This window comes from Portunus trituberculatus, chromosome 20 (assembly GCF_017591435.1).
Source record: "Portunus trituberculatus isolate SZX2019 chromosome 20, ASM1759143v1, whole genome shotgun sequence".
NCBI classification, from domain to species: domain Eukaryota; kingdom Metazoa; phylum Arthropoda; class Malacostraca; order Decapoda; family Portunidae; genus Portunus; species Portunus trituberculatus.
In genome coordinates this window covers 38,593-59,240 of record NC_059274.1, presented here as the reverse complement: position 1 = coordinate 59,240, position 20,648 = coordinate 38,593, and the positions used below count along the sequence as shown (strand labels likewise).

General features: G+C 36.6%; 1 protein-coding gene across 4 annotated transcripts in view; it reads left to right on the top strand.

The window, feature by feature from the left end:
• The window catches only part of LOC123506766 (WD repeat-containing protein 19-like), a 78,592-nt gene that overhangs the window by 35,229 nt on the left and 22,715 nt on the right, over window positions 1-20,648 (top strand). For all 4 annotated transcript variants that reach the window (XM_045259088.1, XM_045259086.1, XM_045259085.1 and 1 more), the window contains 7 exons: window positions 7,695-7,792; window positions 13,118-13,248; window positions 13,491-13,642; window positions 14,484-14,688; window positions 16,350-16,487; window positions 18,079-18,254; window positions 18,763-18,997. In XM_045259088.1, coding sequence (XP_045115023.1) covers window positions 7,695-7,792; window positions 13,118-13,248; window positions 13,491-13,642; window positions 14,484-14,688; window positions 16,350-16,487; window positions 18,079-18,254; window positions 18,763-18,997 — 1,135 coding nt within the window. The remainder of the gene's footprint in view (window positions 1-7,694; window positions 7,793-13,117; window positions 13,249-13,490; window positions 13,643-14,483; window positions 14,689-16,349; window positions 16,488-18,078; window positions 18,255-18,762; window positions 18,998-20,648) is intronic.

Below are 20,648 nucleotides of genomic sequence, written 5' to 3'. Positions count from 1 at the left end.
ATATATATATATATATATATATATATATATATATATATATATATATATATATATATATATATATATATATATATATATATATATATATATATATATATATATATATATATATATATATATATATATATATATATATATATATATATATATATATATATATATATATACATATATATGTATGTACAGTGGTACTTAGACATACGATCGCCCTAACATAGAATTTTTTTTATATACGACGAAAGATTTTATATAATTTGCACCTTGAAATATGACGATATTTATAAGATACGATTAGCCATTGTTAGGTGGCGCAGCAATCGCTCGGCTACGCGGCTAACCCAAACATTCAGCCCGCGTTCTGTATCGTTGTTCATCCTTTGTGCATGTATGTGTCTGTGCTCCTTGGAAGTGTATATTTTTTCTTAAGTTTTCTGAACTCATGGGTCCCAAAAGTAAAAGTTTGGCGAGAAACACACAAAATAGTATTCAGATACTGATTACACTTAGAAATTCAATAAACAAGTGAGTACAAATGGTTTTCTGCCCACAAGCAACTCTTCCTCTCTGTAATGTAAAAAAAACAAAAGTCTGTAGATGTCATGGTTACCAAAATATCTCAGGTTGAATAAGGTAGTATCATCGGTTTATGTGGCCTTGCGTCTGATTGGGTTCAGCGGCCTTTGTTAGAGCAATTGAAAACAGGCCCCTTATATCCTCCCCCCCCTCTCTCTCTCTCTCTCTCTCTCTCTCTCTCTCTCTCTCTCTCTCTCTCTCTCTCTCTCTCTCTCTCTCTCTCTCTCTCTCTCTCTCTCTCTTTGACCATTGTAGCATTATCATAATTAATGATCTCAATACTTGCTGTTATTAATTATTGTTATTATTATTATTGTTATTATTATTATTATTATTATTATTATTATTATTATTATTATTATTATTAAACTTTTGCTCTTATTATTATTAATATTAATATAGTGTTGCTGTCTTTGTTATTATTATTATTATTATTATTATTATTATTATTATAATATAATAATTATTATTATTATTATTATTTTATTTTTATGTTACATATATAACTGAGGTAATTTATATCTACACAAGTAACTGAATGGGGACTTATCAATAACAAGACATCAGAAATTTAGTTCTCAATAACTAAACATCAGAAATTTACTAATGTCTTAAGGTGCAAAATTACCAGAAAAAAAAATAATGGTTTTCATTTATCACATACTACATACTACATATTATATACTACTGATAATTAAAACAGTCACACACTGCACAACTCGGCATTGTGACCGATGTTGGTGCGGAACAGAGAGAGAATGGGAGAGAGAGAAGCACGTGAATACCTACTAGGCAGGTTGCTAACTGAACCAACATCCCCGCTCTGACTACTTATGAACCCGCTGACGCCATGGATGTGCATATTAGACCCATTTTGAATGCCTTGTAGGTCGATCTTCTATTCCATGGGCCTTGGTTGTATCTTGCCAGTCTCGTCCACACTGTTGACTGTCTCGCATACTGTATCTTAGTGTTGTGTTCGCGACAACTTTTTCTGTTTAAGTAGTGATTTGTTAAGGCCTTACAATGCTGCCTAAGCCCTGTGCCCCTGTGAAAGCTTCCTCTAGTGAATCCAAAAGGAAGAGGAAGATGATGACCATCAGTGAAAAAGTGAAATTTTTGCATATGATCAAAGAGGGCAGAAGAGGGTGAGTGTTACGTATCATGTGTGTGAGAGAGAGAGAGAGAGAGAGTAAATGTCTACTTACTGTATAAGATTTTATAATTAAATAGATTTAAGTAAAATGCTGTATATGTAAAGTATAAATACTTTTAACATATTTTAAACATTCTGGTACCCACATACACATACACCAAAATTTCTCGGGGTGTGGGGCAAGTCATACTTCGCGGTTTTTCACCTTTCGCGGGGGAGTTCTGGTATCCATTAACCATAATAAACGAGGGATCACTGTATATATATATATATATATATATATATATATATATATATATATATATATATATATATATATATATATATATATATATATATATATATATATATATATATATATATATATATATATATATATATATATATATATATATATATATATATATATATATATATATATATATATATATATATATATATATATATATATATATATATATATATATATATATATATATATATATACTTCACTTAACGAACAGGATAAGGGGTATCAAAGCTGTTCGTAGAGCGAAAATTCGTTAAGTGGATGTAATTTTCCCATAGGAAATAATGGAAATAGGGGGGGGATGCGTTCTGGGCTGGTCCGCAACATACCACATGGGTTAAAAAAAATATATATATATAAGTTTGGCAGCATATTGGGCCACCAGTTTACCACTACTTTTATGATGTCATATGAGTCATTGGAAGTTAAAGGAGCTACTTACAAATTCTCTCACATTCTTGCATTTATGTTCACAAAACAACATTTCTATTAGCTTTTTACAAACCTTGCCCCCAAGAACGGATTGTTTTGTAATGCATTAAGTGAAATCTTACATGGAATACCAAAAAGTAAAGCAGAGATGAGATGAGCTACAGACGAAGCGGGAGACTCGCGGCGACTCGGCCGCTTCTTCTTCTTTTTGTGACCCTTTTAGCCTGCATGTTGTCTTTCCCCATGATATTTGTTTCCATTCCTCTATTGCCTGCTATAATGGATATCATATCTTAGTATTCATATACGCTCATGCCATGAGGATAACCTCAACTCCGTGGCACTGAGTGACAGTGAATTATTAATGAAATACCGCGGTATTTCATTAGTAATTCACTATCACTCAGTGATATATATATATATATATATATATATATATATATATATATATATATATATATATATATATATATATATATATATATATATATATATATATATATATATATATATATATATATATATATATATATATATATATATATATATATATATATATATATATATATATATATATATATATATATATATATATATATATATATATATATATATATATATATATATATATATATATATATATATATATATATATATATATATATATATATATATATATATATATATATATATATATATATATATTTGTATAGCCAGGCAAGATATTCTCTTGTAGGCATACTAGGTTGAAACCTATAGCAATTTCTCCTTTATTAATTTACTTATGTACGGTTTCTATTTGCCATACTGTTTTTTCGGTGTTCCTCCAGTAGCTGGAGCAAAAGCTCAGTGAAAGGAAGCGATGTTTCGGAACTAACTTGTTCCATCTTCAGGCTGAATATGGTGTCAGGGTAGTGAAGAGCTCCTTATAAACAAGAGTACTGGATCGGTGAGCGGTGGGAGGAGCTAAGCTGTGCGCTAATTGGCTGGCGCGTTTTCCATGGTATGATGACGCTTAGAGGATGGGAGAATTTGCAGGTTATCGGTTTGCACGTTTATGGTGGGCTGTTTTTCATTGATATAGATGGCTTCAAGGTACTGAAGGCGGCGTGGGTCACTTTCTCTGTTGATGACTTTCGTATTATCATTGAGATCTTGGCGAGTTAGGCGACTGCAATGTTGTGTAGCATAGTGATCCATGATGCCCTGTTACTACCTATTATGGGACCTTGGAAACTAATTGGTAAGGCTCAAATCTCAGTCATTTGTGCCTTAGTAGAGAATGAGTCAAATCAAGAAATTGCCGCGAATACTGGCATAGCTCTCAGAATTGTTCAATGTTGGACCAAAATTTATCATGAGGGAGGAAGAGATACTTCGCCACCACCTTATAACCCTGATGGGCGTAAGCGCAGTGTGACCCAGAGAACTCTAAACATTATTCAAAGACAGCTCGAGGCTAACCCTTGCATACACAGCAAGGAACTTAAGGCCAGGAACCCTCTTTGCTGGCTGGGTGATTGAAAGAAGTGTGCAGAGATATGTGAAAGGCGACATGTGATAACGGAGGTGCCATGCAGTTTCAAAACCTTGCTTCACACAATGGTCACCGTAACAGCAGGCTTGCATTTTGTGTCTCAGCACAAAGATTGGGACTTAGGTAAGTGGCGTAGGGTACTTTGGTCAGATGAGGCAAGCTTTCAGGTTACAGACAACCAGAGAAATCGTGTGTACCGCAGACCCGGTAGTAACCTGTTATGATCCACATTACACAACACGCACATTAAAACCCAGATTCTTTGATGGTGTGTGGTTGTTTTTTTACTATGGTCTTGGAAAATTAGTGTTTTTGCCAAAGAATGTGTGTATGAACCAATATAACTACTTTGATCCAATTCTAGATGAGTTAGATGAATGTATGGAAAAGTGCAATGTTGATACCTTCATGTAAGATGGTGCACCGTGCCATATGGCAAAGTTAATTGTTGACTGGTTTGATTTCTGCAATGTCAGCCTTTTAAAACCTTGGCCTGCAAATTCGCCGGACCTTAACCCTATAGAAAATTTCTGGGTGAACATAAAACTGAAGCTAAAGGAGAGAGATACCTCCTCCCTCCCACACCTCCAAGCTACTATTCAGGACATATGGAACAATATTGATGCTCAGTATCTCCACCAACTGGGTGATGCACTTCCCAAGAGACTCTCAAGGTCAAGAAGGCACGAGGGCACCCTATCAATTACTAATTTAGGTAAGTACCCTCATTGAAACATATTTTCTGTGCCATTAATCTCCTTCACAGGACGTCACAGGTACTGCACCTTTCGCTATGACCAGCAGTGTAAGGAGGACTTACTATATATATATATATATATATATATATATATATATATATATATATATATATATATATATTTCAAAAGAGGAGTGTCAAGACACCTCTTACGTTAACTGGACCCTCCTTTTAGATTTTTTTGTTTTTTCTCTTTCTCCTACTTTCCTCTTAACAGGGCCTGGCAACCAGCGGGATTTTTTTTTTCCAACACTTTGTTTTCCCTTGGCCAGTGCCCTTGTAATGTAAAAAAAAAAAAAAATATATATATATATATATATATATATATATATATATATATATATATATATATATATATATATATATACAGTAAGTCCTCATTATACGGTATGTATGCGTTCCTGAAAACCTTACCGCAAATCAAAATTACCGTATACCGAACCCATTATAGCATGTAATAATAGGGAATGCGTTCCAGCACGTCAAAAGTCACCCTTACAGAAATTAAAATACATGAAAATAGTCATAAAAAAAAAGATGTAAAGTACTGCGCAAAAGAAATAAACAGAAAATGTTTTTATTTACCTTTCAATCATCATGTATTCTATCAGACGATGTCCTTCCCGAGGCTAAGGGACAGTAGGGATTTCAGCCCTTACTCATCTTTCGCTGAGTGGGCAGACAAGGATAAGACGTCGTCGTCTGCACTGTCAGAAGCAGATGTGGAAGGGCCAGCTGTAGCAGAGTCGGCACATTTCACTGGTTTGAAGAAAGAGGATATGGAAGAAGGACCAGCTGTAGAACCGTCGGCAGTGGATGTGGAAGGGCCAGTTGTAGCAGGGTTAGCAGGTGTGACAGGGACGGCATGTCTGACTTGCTTGAAGAACGAGTACATGGAGGACTGTTTGGTTTTTCTTGTTTTTTCGTCTTAGATTTCTTGATAAATCTTGACACTTTTCTCTGTGTCATGAGCCACTTTGCTACTCTTGGTAGGATTTGGGTCACATTCCTTCAGGGTTTCCAGACCTTTTTCGATACCACCGAGACATTCTCTAAGAGTTTTGATGTTCAGGCTACGCACAGGTTCTTCTTCCTCGTCTCCCTCTTTTTCTGCCTCCTGTGATGCCTTATCTAGCTCTATAAGTTTGTCATTTGAGAGAGATTCAGCATGACTTTCCAAAAGATCTTGAACATCATCACCATCAACTTCCTCAAAGCCAGCCCTATGGCACAGATTTACTATGTCATTTCTGATTCCACCGATGTCGTCTTCAGTGAAGCCTGGGAAGTCATGCACACGTTCTGGCCATACACCAAGTTCATGGTAGACATCTTCACTTCGTCCCAAGATGACTTGATGTTATCTAAGGTGTGCTTGATGTTATACGACTTCCACCATTCTCTGATAGTGGGCTTGCCAGGCCCATCTGTGCCCTTTATCAGTGGCTGCATGGTTTGCCACTGGTAGTAGGCTTTAAGTGTTTGCCATGATTATTATGAATATATATATGTATATATATATATATATATATATATATATATATATATATATATATATATATATATATATATATATATATATATTTTTTTTTTTTTTTTTTTTTATTATTATTGTTATTATTTTCTTTTATGTAGGGAAGAGGGCCAGCCAAGGGCAAAAAAAAAGAAAGTTAAAAAGGGCCCACTTGATTGCTGGCTCTCTAAAAAGTGCAAAAAATGCCAAAACCGTCAGCCAGAATTAGGGGAGCAAATGCCTTGATACAGGCGCAGACGGTGCAAGTCAGCTGCGAGTGTCGTGTGGCCCAGGCGAAGGCTCCGGAGTTGTTATTGTTGTGATGAGTGTGCGAGCCCTCAAGGTCGTCAACCTCCCCGTTGTCATGGTAACGGGCTTCCCATTTTCTTCTTCCCTCCCTCACACACAGCTGCTGCCTCCCTTCTCATATCTTTTAATTATGTCCTCTTTTTTCGTGTAGCGTAATGGTTTTCCTTTTCTTAGCATCACTGCTGTCACTAAGAAGTTTTCTTTTGTGCCATTGAGCAAGATACTAAGAACTTGAGTCAATAAACGCAGAAGTAGGATAACACTCTTGCCAGGGGCAAGCCTCACGCTTAAATACAATAACGTATTCAAGCATGAGTCGGGCGGTGTGGCGGGCAACCAGCAACAATAAGAATAAATCCTGCACTTTACGATTTATAAATTTTCAATTTTTTTAATCTTAAATTGCCATATAGTGGACTGACCTAACTACGAGTTTGACGTAACTCGAGACCAACGTAACCCGTGACTTTACTGTATATGTATATATATATATATATATATATATATATATATATATATATATATATATATATATATATATATATATATATATATAATGGATACTTCAAGGTTGAGGGGTTGTCCGTTAACGCGAATGGTCCGTTACTTAGAGTAGTTTGTCTGTGAGACCCTTAAATGCCCCCTTTCTCTTTTTCGGTAGTTGATTCTCTTGTAATAATGCAAAAAAATATTTTGATAGTTTAATCTGTCTTATTCCACACTGAGTGTTCAATTAAGAGTTCATTATTGTTTAAGAAATGAACAGTAATAAAAAATTTGTCCAACCAAGAATAGGTGAATTAAAGATATAGCTTCCTGTTTGGTGTAATGGCCAATTCCTGCATGGTGCAGTGGCATCTTTAACAAGCACTTAATGACTGTTTGAAGAACATTGCTGAGCTGGCAAAGGAGGGTAGGAAGATAAGAAATCGTCAGAGTTAGAGTAAGCTACCTCTGCACTATTGCCACCTCCCAATAGAGGAGGGGCTTGCTTTCTTTTTCTAGCACCACTCCACCTCCTTACCCTCTGTCTCTGTTTTTTTCTGCCTCTCTTTTTCTATATAAATATGTTTGTGTGTGTTAGGATATTGATTCTATGCAATTATTGTGGATTTCGATTATATACAGATTCAAGGATGCAAGTGCTATATGCCAGGTGTTGAACAACAAGCAGGACTGGGAGGACTTAGGAAAAGGATGTCTCTGGTGCCTCAACCTGGAGTTAGGTGAGTAAGCATCTGAAGAGTGTCAGTATTTATTTACGTATTTGTATTTAGAGCTTTCCATATTTCCTTTTATGGATATTGTCTCTACACCATTTCCTCTGATATGAATTATATCCTGATATATTCAACACCTGATTATGAACATGGAAACTCACACCAGAGTTGATATCACTAAAGTTTAAGACATTGACATATGGGAAACTGTCTAAAGGTTGAGCCCTTAAAAAAAACTCATAGCCTGTATTTAATATATCTTCAAAAACATAATGAAATACACTTAGATATAGTATTATGTATTGAAATGTTGATATACAGTCTTTCAATTTGAACATTTGAAAAACCCATATAAAGGTCTTAATTTAATGCACAATAAGGATACATAGAATACCCATGTCTTTTGATATTGTTATTGGGCCCCATCACTTCTTTCAACACTGTGTCTGTTTCTCTCCTTACCACCTTACTACTTGTTTCTGTTTATGCCTTATGGTGCAGCACATATACCTGGTAACATATGTTACCTCATTTTTGGGGATCACTGCTTTCCATCTCCAAATTCACTGTCACCTATTCCACCTTAAGATACTCTTGCATGAATAACAAAATATAAAATTCTGGCAATAACTTCAGAACACAGTGTAATGACTTAAGTGTGATGCTCAGATTCCATAGTTGATGATGTATGAGTGTCCAACTCTCTGCTTGATTGTAAAATTGTGATGGTGGTTCTTGGAAGAGTGAAATATAAGTGTCTAATATTCAAATGTACTACAGTAAGCCTCCGCACTTGGCGAATCTCAGCTGGGCGAAATTCACTTTTGGCGGTAGGGTGGCCACGGACCACCGAATGCACACTTGGCGATTTGCATTCAAACTTGGCCGCCGCATGGCAAACCATGCAGCTCCTGGTGACGTCAGACCTCTCTCAAAACCTATCAGAACGCAGTGTGAGAGTCCCCTTCATCCATTTTGTTTGTGCTACCGTCTGTTCTGATAGCGTGGGAGTGAATTCTGGCGATTTACCACCAACATGGCCTCTACAAGCGCAACAGGTGGTACCGGTGGGGGTAAGGACAATGTTGGTGGAGACAAGGAGGGAAACGGGTGGAAAAATGGGAGTTACAGCCTTTATATCATGTCTTATTAACTTTATTTATTGTTTTGTACATGTTTTCTAATATGTGAAGGCAAAAGATTTTATTTCAGCTCGAAAGATGGTATTTTAGGGGTCAAAAGAGGGACTTTGTCAATGACCAAAGACTGATTGAGACATCTCTTAGGCAATTTATATGGTATAAAGAACTCGTGCTTGGCGAAATTCACATTTGGCGGTAGTTTCACCAGACTAATTAATTCGCCAGGGGTCTTACTGTACTTAGATAGGTTTACACAGTTCTAACATATGGGAAAAGAACTACATGTTGTTCCATCTCCATGTTTAATTTTTGTCTAGTTTATTCAGAAAATCATGGATGTGTTTTGCACAGACCACTTCCTCTTCCAATCTATTTATGTTTCTGTGCATCCACATAGCAAGCTGCACTTCTTCACATCTCTCCTTCAATCAGTCATCTTCATTTTCTCATTGTGGCCTGATTAGATTACTCCTATTGTTTTTTGCAACCTTGCTTCTTGCCTTGTCAAATTCTTTCAACTTCATCTTTCACCATCTACTTTTTGCTTCTTTGTGGAAGTTTACTTAAATTTAACTTGTTCCTAAAAAGGGCGATTGTTCTAATCCCTCAATATACCATCCTATTGACTTAATTTTCTTCTTATGATAAAGTTTTAAATTTAATTTAAAGTTTGCTTCCCCATGACTAGTGCCCTTCCTACATAAAGAATAAAACTTTTTTTGGCTTTAATCTCCTATATGTATTTCTCTTCTATCTTATGTCATGTCTTAATCTATATGTCATCCACTTAGAGTCATTCTTGTATGACCTTATTGTTCTACATGGGATGTTAGCTACTTGGCTTATATGTAATCTATCAGCAAAATATTTTTATACCTTATCATCATTTAACCTGCCCTGATCCCCTCACTTCAGCCCTTTTAATCTCCCCCAACTTCACATTGCCCATCTCAGCATGACCTGACAGACCACATCTCACTTAGCATTCTCTCACCCTTGTCTGTCATTTCTCCCCTCCTGCTGTTCTTCACACCTCTCCTCACCTCTCACCCAGCCTTCTCTCACTCACCTCCATTTTGGGCCTTATCTAACCTTTCCTCTCTGCTCATTGCCAATCAACTCCCTGGATATACCTTTTTAGTCCCTCAAAGTCAAGTACTTTTCTAATATTTTTTTGCTTCTAAAAACTTCATGCCATTTTATTTTATATCTGATTTCACTGTGCTCACTGTTACCTAATTACCCACCAACATTAACCTGTGTAACTGCTTCCTCCCTATTTGTCAGAATTAAATCTAGAATATTATCCCCTTATGTGGGGTTCTAAAATTACTTGCGTTTCTCCTTTTCAATGAATTTTTTTCCTATGATTTTGTCTCTACAAAAACATTATTCACAGAGGAATGTACTATGAGGTATATCTCATACAAGCTGATTTCTAAGAAATCTTAGTTTCAAGAGGAAACCAATAAATAATGAAATTAGCAATGAGCACCATCTTTAATTCCAAAACTTTTGACATCTTATGTCATCTTCAGTGGCTTTAAAGCAAAATATAAAACATTTGTAAATATGAAAGCACAAGGATAAAAATGACTAAAAACAAAGACTGAGAAGTAAAGGTTATACCATAATGTGGTGAGTGAGCTGACACTATATTGTTCAGTGCTGTCTAAAGCACTCACAACTTTTACGTCTCAATCTTTCTTTTTATTATTATTATTATTATTATTTTTATTTATTTATTTATTTATTTTTTGTTTTGTTTTTATATTTATATGTTTTATATTTTGCTTTTAGACTGTTGAAAATGACATAAGAATATGTCAAAACATTTGGAATTAAAGATGGTGCTCATTTATGCTTTTATTATTGGTTTCCTCTACTTTGAGGTAAGGAAGTAAAATGTGGGGAATGGAGTCAGCTCTTTAATGGGCCAAAATGAATAAGCATTTATTTTTCAGTATTTTCAATGCTATGATTTTTCATGATCCTTGAGTGAAGCACTACACCCAAGAAACCAAGCAAGTGTAAAACTCGTGTGGAGGGGTTTGCTGTAAATGTTAATCGCTTATTTATATTGTTAATTATGAATCAGGTCATTGATATATTGCTGCAAAAGAACAACTTATAAATGTGGCTGACACTTCATTGTAATTTCCATTGTTTGCCACTAAAGGACCACAAAGGTGAAAAGTTAGTTCATTTGCCATTTTTATATACTCTTTCATGAGAAGCCAGACAAGGAAGATCATTTTTGCTCTCAAGGCTTTAAAAGTCTCTCAAGTTGTGCATAGCATATATAAGCAAGAATATGTAGACAACACCTTGGCTCCATAAAAAGCATTTTTCAAGCAAAATAACCTTATCATATGGTAACCACCACCCACAAGAATTTCAACACATTTTAGGATGCTTCACTACCACTGCTTCACTGCCACTAGAAACTGCTAATTGATCTTACCTTTTTCCTGATCTCCCTGGAAGTTTGATATAACATCAGAGCATCTCTGTATTTAGCTAGATAGAATTTGGGGATTGGTAATTTGTCTTTAGCCAGTTTATATAACATCAGAGCATCTCTGTATTTAGCTAGATAGTATTTGGGGATTGGTAATTTGTCTTTAGCCAGTTTATATCCAGCCACTGATCACCAGCCAATAAGTTCATTCCTACTACACAGATTGTAGTGATCCACTCTTTACAAAATTGCAGAAGACTTAGTGAATCAATGGCATCTACAGTGCTATTTCTAATTTGTTTATTTCCACTTTTCTCAGAAAACTGTTTTCCTTATAATAGGGGTGTCAAGACACTTAAGATCAACCTGACCTAGGGACATATGTGTTCCCATCCCTATATAGGGATTTTGAGTTTGGTGTAGGAGTTGCCATGTAATTTTGAATCTTGAGTGAAGGGTATGGATGTATTAGATGCTGGTAGTATTGTATAAAAGAGAAGAGTTGTCTTTAGAGTGTAGGCTGTGACTGCCCCAATATGTTTGGAGATAGATATTGAAATATTTAATGAGGTCACAACTAGGTCCCTTGAAAGGTTACACCACACTCTTGATATGAAACCGGTCCAATCAATGTTTGAGACCTTACTAGCAATAAGTTTATATTTTTTTGTAAGTGTTTACTACCTTCTATTAAATCTACAGATACAACTGGTGACTTTCAATCAATATCATTCATGTTATTTATACTTTATAGTATTTAGTTTTATCTCTGTACTTCATGCTTTAAATAATCCTGGTAATGTAGATTTGATTACATCATATAGCATTCCTAATTGCAAAGCATAGTCAGTCAGATGGAAGTAGATAGAATTGAAATGCAGGAAGCAGCACTTCTTGTTACTATGTAACAATCATAATATATATATATATATATATATATATATATATATATATATATATATATATATATATATATATATATATATATATATATATATATATATATATATATATATATATATATATATATATATATATATATATATATATATATACATACATACAGGCAACCCCCGCTTAACGAAGGTTCACACAACGAAATTTCGCTACACCACCGTATCACACAAGCCGACAGGCTTTTAAATACACCAGTGCCTCTCGTGGACAACACGCGCACCACTCACTTCCCCTATTCAAAACAATAACACCCACCATCTTGACTTCATCTACTGTCTCGACTATTTTCAAGTCAGCAGACTCTATTAAAAGGGCTGATGAGACCGTATCTTCCTTGCAAGCTAAAATAACCACCTGAACTCGTGACTTGTGGAAATGTGGTACATAAGTTTTGTATGTGATAAAATGATGCGCCCTTTGTTTACATTCCACAGGTTGCCAGTTAGTGTCTTTCCCGTTTCACTCATCAACACTATAAAGTTACATACATACATACATTAGTGTACATTATAATGACTTAAATTAAACTGCCTAAATGTTTAACTTCATAATTTTTGCTTTCATTAAACCTTTCACTGTACTATGATGCATTCTCGCTTTGTTTACTCTCAATGGAAGTTCAAGTCAGGGGTTAAACTTGTTATAATTGGTTCACTTAACGAAATTTCGCTTAACGAAGGTTTTTTTCAGGAACGTAACCCCTTCATTAAGCGGGGGTTGCCTGTACATTCATGTTGTTGTAGTGTACTGATTGGTGGTGTTATCATCCAGGTATGCGGGTGTTCCGGCAGCTGGGTGACGTGGGAATGGTATGGTCCCTTCAGAGCCTCAAGGACTTGGAGGATCCACTGCTGCTTAGTGGACACTTAGCTATGTTTCTCAATGAATTTAATTTGGCTCAGGTGTGTCATTACAGTCTCTGTCTCTTTATCTGAAGCTCAACCTATTATTTGTTAAATACTATCCTCTCAGCTCCATTGACTACCCACTTGCAACTCATGTACATCCCTATGAGATGAATCTCATGTGTCATTGTTGGATGATTATGGTGTGTAATTACATAGGTGTCTCCTGGATGTGTATATATTAATGACAAATTCCATATAAGTGCTAAAAGGTCAGTATCCTTTGCTTCATTTAATAGGACCTGTACCTGCGTTCATCCTCCCCTGTGGCTGCTCTGGAGATGCGCCGTGACCTGCTGCACTGGGACCAGGCACTTCAGCTTGCCAAGAAGCTCTCACCTGACCAAATTCCTTTCATCTCCAGGGAATATGCACAGCAGCTTGAATTCATGTATGTACATGCTGCAGGAAGTATTACCTGTCTTGCCTTGGAATAGGAACAGAGTATTGCCCACATTATACTACCCCAGGAAAGGAGTAATATCTACATCACCTCAACAAAGCAACAATATTATCTCTGCTTCCACATAGTAGGAAGGCATTTTATGATTTGCCTATGTAGGGAGAGTGTTACTGACCACCTCTATATTGATTGGAAACATCTTTGCAATACCTATGCTCAGGAAGGAAACATGTCTCACATCGCCTTTACACTGAAAGACAGTATCCCTCTATCCATGAGGAATGTTCCTGTCTGTTAGTTGCTGAGTAAAGCCTTTTAGGTAACTGGAATAATGGAGAAACATTTCTTAAATTAATATAACTTGGATTGGACAGACTAGAATACCACTAAGCAACTTGGCTATCCCACAGGCCTGAGTACATTATAGTTTACTTAACTCAGCATGTCCATGTATTGGAGTGAAGTGCTAGGGAGTTGACTGTGGTATTGGTAGGCTGGAGCTTAATCTAGATCTAAAATTCTGCTCACAGGTTTGTACTTTGCCTATACACTGGTGATGTCAGTCCCTGATGAATGTAGAGTTGCCAGACATAGAGAACTTCAAAATATATTCTTGAGCAAACTGAGAAATTTTATTAAGCATTAGATATTCTGTGAATCTTGTGAGGTTGGCAGGAAAAAAAGTTAAAAAGCTGAAAAACTGCTGAATAGAATCAGCACCTGAAGCCATAGCCATGCACATATTTGCCCACACCATGAATGTTGTATTGCTTTTGCAGAGTTTCTACTGTATTTGTACATTTATTTTTTTTATTATTTTTTTTCACAGAGGGGACTACCCTGGAGCCCTCACTCATTATGAGCGTGGTGTAGTCAATATAGGTGGCTCTGAGGACCATAATGCTGCATGCAAGGCTGGTATTGCACGTACAGCACTCCGATGTGGGGACATCAGAAGAGGTGTTAATATTGCTGCAGAAATGAACAGCCGTATGCTGAAGAGAGAATGTGCTGAGATCTTGGAGAGTAAAAAGGTTAGTTGCATGAATAATTGGTCAGTGTATTTGGTTGTAATATTGCAAACTAAATTCTAAATTCAAAATACTCAATGTAAATTAGTAGAGTGCATGACTTACTGTAGGTCAGTTGAAGTGTGCTTGTAAGTTTACGAGGCAGATCACCTCTGCTGGAGAGGAGCTTTCACATGGGATGTACTGCATCACATCACACTGGCACACTTTGAAACATACAACCACCCACATGATACATCACAAAACAAGAACAAAGACTGCACCATATAAAACATAAATTAAGGAGGGAGTGGAGGGCATGTGAAAGCTCCTCTCCAGCAGAGGTGATTTGCCTCATAAAATTATAAGCTTATTTACACATGGCTCCTGATGGCAAGTGAGTCAGACTGATGAATTAAGTGTTCCAGCTCCTCTGTTGATCCAAAGAATTACAAGTTGGAGAGCAAGTTAGAAAGATTAAAGAAAAACAGCAGACTTATTACATTGAATGTTATTGTTGATGTGGTGTGGAAATGGGGGTGGATGCAATTCCATAGTGCGTATACATGGCCCACCACTACACTTGAATTAATTTAAGAGAGAGGTTTTAAGACATTTATTCCATTCTTTTGGCTAAATCTTTTGGGCCTCTTCTGGGACTAGTAGGTAATTGTCTTTTTGTTTAATTAATTGTTTTTGCTCTTTTTTTGTACATCACAGCTATGTAAGTACAGTTTTTAAATTCAATGGAGTTCAATGTGGGAATAAAATACATTCATGATAACACAGTTTTAGATTCCATGGCAATTCAGCAATACTGCTGGATCATCATATGAATGTGATGGCAAAAAACACTGTTAGAAATGCTAAAATGATCAGTCTAGAATCAATATGCATTTTTCATTGTTTTCAATGCTGTGATTTTTTTTATTCTTGAGTTTAGCACTATGCTTTCAGAAGAAACTTGAGAGTGTACTTCACATGTTTGTTACTCAAAACCTTTCTTCTTCTTTATAGTTAAACATCTTTTTCCCCATCACGATGGGGTTGGACGTGTGATGACTCTCCTCCATTCTCTTTTATGTTATACAAGCTTCTCATTCACTCCCAGCAGGTTCATGTCCTGCTGAAAGTACTTCCTCTTCTTAAGTCCTCATTCAAGCAATCTCCATATTTTCCACCAGTTTTGTTGTACTGTCTTCTGACCTTTTTTACATGCCCAAACCATTGAAATTTTCAGTGTCCGAGTTTCACTTTCAGCTCCCTGACACCTCACCTTTCACCCACCTCCTCACTTGCCACCTGATCTTGCCATCTCACACCAGCAATATATTGCAATGCTTTATGACTATATACTTTCAGAATCCCCATCAGACTCATTTAGGACCCATGCTTCAGAATCATACAGCAAAACTGACCTTATGCAGGCCTCATAGACCCCTGCTCTACTTCTTTGTGATATACTGGTGGGATTCGTCAACAAACTTGCCATTCCTTTCCCCTTTCCCATCTTGCTGCTACTCCCATCATTACTGCTTTTTCCACTCCTGCTTCACAGTTGATCATATCTTCCAGATACTGTTCATCTCCTTCAGCTTTTCCCATGCAAAACCAGATTTTCTCTCTCAAAGCTGTAAGAATGAATTGTTATATAATTGCACTTCTTATTTTTTGTCTTTCATCAGCAATACTCCGAAGCAGCAGTGCTATATGAAAGTGGCAACTTCCATGAGAAAGCTTCAAGCCTTTATATCCGACTCAAGAACTGGAACAAAGTTGGACAGCTATTGGTCAACATAAATTCTCCAAAGATGCATTTACAAGTGAGTTAAATTTATTATGTCATTATTATGTTATTATAGCCCAGCAAATGGAAAATAGAGGTGAAAACTGGGTGTAGATTGTATCAGTGAAGCAATGATGCTATTGCATTGCTGTGGTTTGACAGTATGAGAAGAATGAGGGATGTCTTGGAGTGGAAGGTAGTTTCCTCCCTGGCTGCACTGTCCAACAACGTGATGTCATGCATGACTGATGCTGCGCTGATACCAAAACTCAGAACACAGTGAACACTTCCAGTGCTTAGATGTGGCCTCTTGCTTGGCAGCTAGATGGAGTTGGTGTTTGTTATGGTGTGTTTCACGTGGTAGTTTTCTGGGATTGCTCTCTGCACTGTGGCCTCTTAATGGGGCATGGAGGACATAGCAGGCTTAATTGTGTAATTTGTGCTGAACAAGATGTGCACATGAGTGTAACTGTGCAGTGTGCAAGGACAGTAAGTATGGTGTTACTAACAAGCGGATCGTTTGATTGCCAGTGTCTCATTTACTCTGCTAAATCCTTCTCCATGGTGGTATGTATCACTGGTGGCCACTGGGCTGGACATGAAAAGACCATATTCACTTTTTATAATTGAAAGCTGTTCTTTTTGGACTTTTTGTTGCATAATATCTGTAAGTAATAACTTACTAGTTTAGTCCATTTGTTGTGGGGCCGAGGTGCAAAACGCCATCACTGGCCTGCCCCCTCTAAAATGGGCCCAGGATGAACTACACTTAACCCGGTGGCGGCGGTAATAAACAGCTTCGAATGGTTCCAAGTTTACTAGACTTGCAAGCAAAAAACACATAGGTATACACAATATAACAACAAAAGGGACACCTAGCGCTTCACCTGGCTCTCACCATGAGTCTCCCTCCAGAGCGAGTGAGGGCCAGAGGAACACTAATCTCACCAACACTGGAGGCAGACTCATTGACGGTGCCGGGAAACCAGGGCAGCAGAGGAGAGGCCAGTCCTTGGAGAGTCCAGGGAGTTCTCTGCCGTCTGGGTGTTGGCGAGGCTTGAGGTAGACTTGGTTAGGTGTTCACTGGGGCCTCGAGACGTGGAGTGACTGGAAGAAGCAGGGTTCTCGAGACATATGTGGCAGAGAGAAATGAGCGAAGTGTCGCTCGGGAGTGGCCGAACGATCCAGAACGAGGGGTGATGGTCAGGTGGTGTTCTGCCCTTTACAATATCCAACATAAACATATTAGAAAAATTGGATAGTAATGGAGTTGTTGCAAACATTAATTATTACTGTAGTATTAAACAACACTTGTTGGATGTAACTGAAGAGTTTTTTGATTGAGCTTGTGAGAGAGACATGGATTTGTCTGCTGATGTGTTCATCTGTTTTTCTTGTGCCACTCTAATAACTCTTGAATAGAAGTAGTATTGTGTATTTAAGGCACTTAGATTGAAGAGATAGGAATGAGTATTTGATTCAGAAAAGACAGATTTATCTGCAGGAACAACAAAACAGAGTTTTTGTGATATCATTGATAATTTAACAAGTATTTACATGAATATTTTTTTTTTATTACATGTTCCCATACTGCATTTATAATATGATTTAATTGATCTATTACCCAGTATGCCAAGGCCAAAGAATCTGATGGCCAGTACCGGGAGGCTGCCACTTATTATGAGTCAGCACGGGACTATGAGTCAGTGATTCGTCTGTTACTGCATAACCTCAACTCACCTGAAGAAGCTGTCAGAATCGTACGGGAGACCAAGAGTGTAGAAGGTGCCAAGATGGTTGCCAAGTATGTGTATAAAGTAGCATCATAAAAATAAAATATACTATAATGGTGAATTGTATACCTGAGAATGTCCATATAGATATTCCTTGACATAGGTGTGTAATTGGTTCTTGAAAATCCAATCATATAGCAAACTTAAGAATGAATACAAAAAATGATGATATGTTCCAAGGCCTTCATATATGCCCCATAAAACACATGAAAAACATGAAATATTATTCTATTAAGTAATAAAACACCTGTCACATGAATGAAATAAAAACGAATAAAGCAATGAAATCAAGATAATTATAAATAATCTTTGTACTTAACTTCCATTGTAGTGATGTGTATCTTTATATAGCAACCTTTTGATGCAGTATATACAAGTCCCAGGGCAAAATTGACAATTGAGTAGAGACATCCACTTTTTACAAATTGTCACATTGAGACAATGTTAGTGTTCTAATTAATCATTTTTATTGTTCTTACTATTATAATAATTTTGTTTTGATTATGGATATTTTCTTAGGTTCTTCCAGAAACTAGGGGACTACAACTCAGCAATACAATTTTTGGTGCTGTCAAAATGCATGGACGAAGCATTCCAGCTGGCCCGCACCCATGGCAAGATGGAGCTCTATGCTGAGATCTTGGGTTCAGACGCTACACCAGAAGACTACAAAAGTGTTGCTCTGCACTTTGAAAATGAACGAAATCACTTCCTTTCTGGAAAGTTTTATTATTTAGCTGGTGTATATCCAAAGGTGAGAATCTGTAAACTTAGCAGGGCAAAAATTATTATTATTATTATTATTATTATTATTATTATTATTATTATTATTATTATTATTATCATTATTACTATTATTTTATTGCTCTTATTATTATTATTATTATCATTATTATTATTATTATTATTATTATTATTATTATTATTATTATTATTATTATTATTATTATTATTATTATTATTATTATTATGAAAATGCATGTGAGAACACTTACTCGCACCACCCAAAGAGGTAGTGTTATAGGCTTGTTAATTTTTTTATATAGTGGTTCTCCTATAGTCCTATATCCACTGGCAACAGGAGAAAATGAGCTTCAGTTAAGTCAGCAGGTGCCGCTCGTACTTACAGTAGCTGAACTCTAAATAAAATCCAGAAAAACATGTTCCTCATCATCTGAAGTGGATGGAACAGGCCCTTCTTCTTTAAATCAGCATAAATCAAGAGGGCTTTTGTTGTCACAAGGGAGACAGAAAGAGGCATGCAGCAGCGAGTCTGATCATCAATACACAGCCTAAAGAGTCTCTCCATTTCCTCCATTATTGGCTCCCTCTTCCTCGTCAGCATATTTGCCATTAATGTAGAAGCTCTCTCTCCTGCTTTCTTCACACTTGCTGCTTGTTTGATGACTGGAGACAGTGGATTGGGGCACCTGCAGGGTTCTGGTGATGAGGCTTGATCCTTCACCTTGGTCATGATGCTTAACAATTTGAAGCTTTTTCTCTAAGATAAACTTTTCCTTAGTCTTTTTTCCTTCAGTTCACCAGCACTAGATGTTGTAGACCATTTGGAAGACATCACACTTGTATCATTCATAATACCCAACAATGAATGTGAATTTGGGCAAAATACAAAAACTGGTGCAGAGACTGGCTGGCTGAGTGAACACAACTGAAAGACTAGCAGGAATGCCTTTGGATGGGTGGCCGATGCAGTGTGGGTGGCGCTGCGCTCGGGTTGCTTTTGTTTACATTCTTCCAATTAGTTAATAATTGGATAAATGAGCCCTGATATTGGAGAATGAGTGAGTGGATAACAATCGAATAATCAAATTATCGGATAGCGAACTATGGAATAGTGAGAGAAACCTTTACTAATTTATCATGGAAAGTATCCTTCAACTGACAAAGGTGGAAGGTATTGTTTAAGAATTCAGCCAAGAGTGTCTTAGTGCGGTTCCTACCAGAAGTAGTGTGGGTACACGTGATATCATCAAATCAAGTTAAATTGAATAAATCACGTCATTTAATCGTATCTCAACCCATACCATCCAGGGGTTAAAATTATTTTCCATCTCCAGTGTCAAGAAAAAATGATAAAATGGTAAACTTAGAAAATGCCAGAAGACAGTTAAGATTATGAAAATTAATTTCTCTTTGTAATACTGAATACAGTGATATACTTTCCAGCTCACTATGACTTCTGAGGGTAAAGTTATCACCTTATCAAAATTTCCTCCCCTCACCACAGTGTAACCTGTCAAAATAGAAATAACACAGAGTGCAATAACACTGTGCAAGTTCTCTCTCTCTCTCTCTCTCTCTCTCTCTCTCTCTCTCTCTCTCTCTCTCTCTCTCTCTCTCTCTCTCTCTCTCTCTCTCTCTCTCTCTCTCTCTCTCTCTCTCTC